Source organism: Microtus ochrogaster, chromosome 18, assembly GCF_000317375.1.
Source record: "Microtus ochrogaster isolate Prairie Vole_2 chromosome 18, MicOch1.0, whole genome shotgun sequence".
In the NCBI taxonomy this organism is placed as follows: domain Eukaryota; kingdom Metazoa; phylum Chordata; class Mammalia; order Rodentia; family Cricetidae; genus Microtus; species Microtus ochrogaster.
Window position 1 is genome coordinate 55510492 of NC_022020.1, and position 1512 is coordinate 55512003.

General features: G+C 40.1%; 1 protein-coding gene across 2 annotated transcripts in view; it reads left to right on the forward strand.

Moving 5' to 3' along the window:
- Positions 1-1512, forward strand: part of Stard6 (StAR related lipid transfer domain containing 6) — a 22339-nt gene that overhangs the window by 15664 nt on the left and 5163 nt on the right. For both annotated transcript variants that reach the window (XM_013349481.2, XM_026783630.1), the window contains exon 7: positions 416-533. In XM_013349481.2, coding sequence (XP_013204935.1) covers positions 416-533 — 118 coding nt within the window. The remainder of the gene's footprint in view (positions 1-415; positions 534-1512) is intronic.

A 1512-nucleotide genomic window follows, 5' to 3' on the forward strand; every position in this document is an offset into this window, starting at 1 on the left:
AAGAAGGAAGAAAGATCAGAACAAAAAACCTTGGCTCTAATTCTGAACAGCTTTCTAGCCATACATAGGATTTCATCTTTGGGCCATGTCTTCTCATCTACAAATAGAACAAATGTTCTTTGGATTCCTTGTGGAATGTTGTGCACATGTAATTGTGACTCAGTGTTCTCTTATATTTTTGGTTGTGAGCCTAGCCTTTAACGGCTGAGCCATCTCTCCAGCCCTTGACTCAGTGTTCTCCAACACTAAAATTGCAGGCTGATATGGTGAGACCGCCTTAACACTTCATCTTAAACCTTTTTTTCCCTAAAGGCAGACTAAACATACATGATGAAGTTCTTGGGGAACAACAAACCACTAACATTACACTAACATTAAGCAACTTTTGCCATCTTTATGGTTTGATTTGTTGCAGGACACATATATATGCCATGCCATGACACAAAGTTTTGCCATGGGCTCAATTTCCCCTAGAGACTTTGTCGACGTAGTCTGCATCAAGCACTATGAAGGGAATATCGACATTATCAGTAGTAAGTTGAAACATTTGCCCATGTTTTAGAATTACTGTGTGTCATTAAAAATGTTTTGCCTTTGTTGGTACTAATGGTTTAGAAGAAACTGTAGTTCCAATCTTTTTATGTTTGTTTTTTTGTTTATTTATTTGGTGCAACCAAAAAGCTTGTGTTGTGTACACAGGTGAGCTATTTTACCTAACCCAAGAGGTGCTGCTTAGGTAAGTTGTTCCTGGACTTTTGCAGTGTGAACTGAGGAATCAATACAGACAGAGACTGTACCTAAAATTTCAATGTATGCATTTTTAATCCTATGAAACAAAACTAGCTTTTTTATATTTAATTTTATACTTGTTTAAAATGGGCATATATAATAATTGTTACACTACTGAGTACAAAATAGGATAATACTGAATATTGTTGGGTGGGTCTTTCCTTAAATGTGCCTATGTCTCTTCTAGGGGATGCAAGTTTTAACATAACCCTACTCTGCTCTGCAATAACGTGACTATGAAATATAAATGTATCATTATTTGTGTTACTGGCACAAAACCTTTTCACAACACAAGGGTGTGGACTCTGCAAGTTTAAGATCATATGCGATGAAAGTTACTTAGCCAGACAGTGGTGGCACACGCCTTTAATCCCAGCACTCAGGAGACCGAGGCAGGCAGATCTCCATGAGTTCACAACCAGCCTGTTCTACTGAGTGAGTTCCAGGACAGGTTCCAAAGCTACACAGAGAAACCCTGACTTAGAGGGGGGGGGTGGTAGGGACAGGGCGGGGGGAGAAGAGACAGAAGAGAAAGAGAGGAGAGAGAGAGGAGGGAGAGAGGGGAGAGAAGAGAGAGAGAGAACAAACTTTGGCGGAGTAGCAGCAAAGATCGCAGTTTTCCTCTTGAATTTAATCCTGTCATTTCTGTAAGGACGTTTCCTCTCCTGTAGGATCCTCAGGAATAGACAGACAGTGAAGCTGTGCTATCACTTCCCAACACTT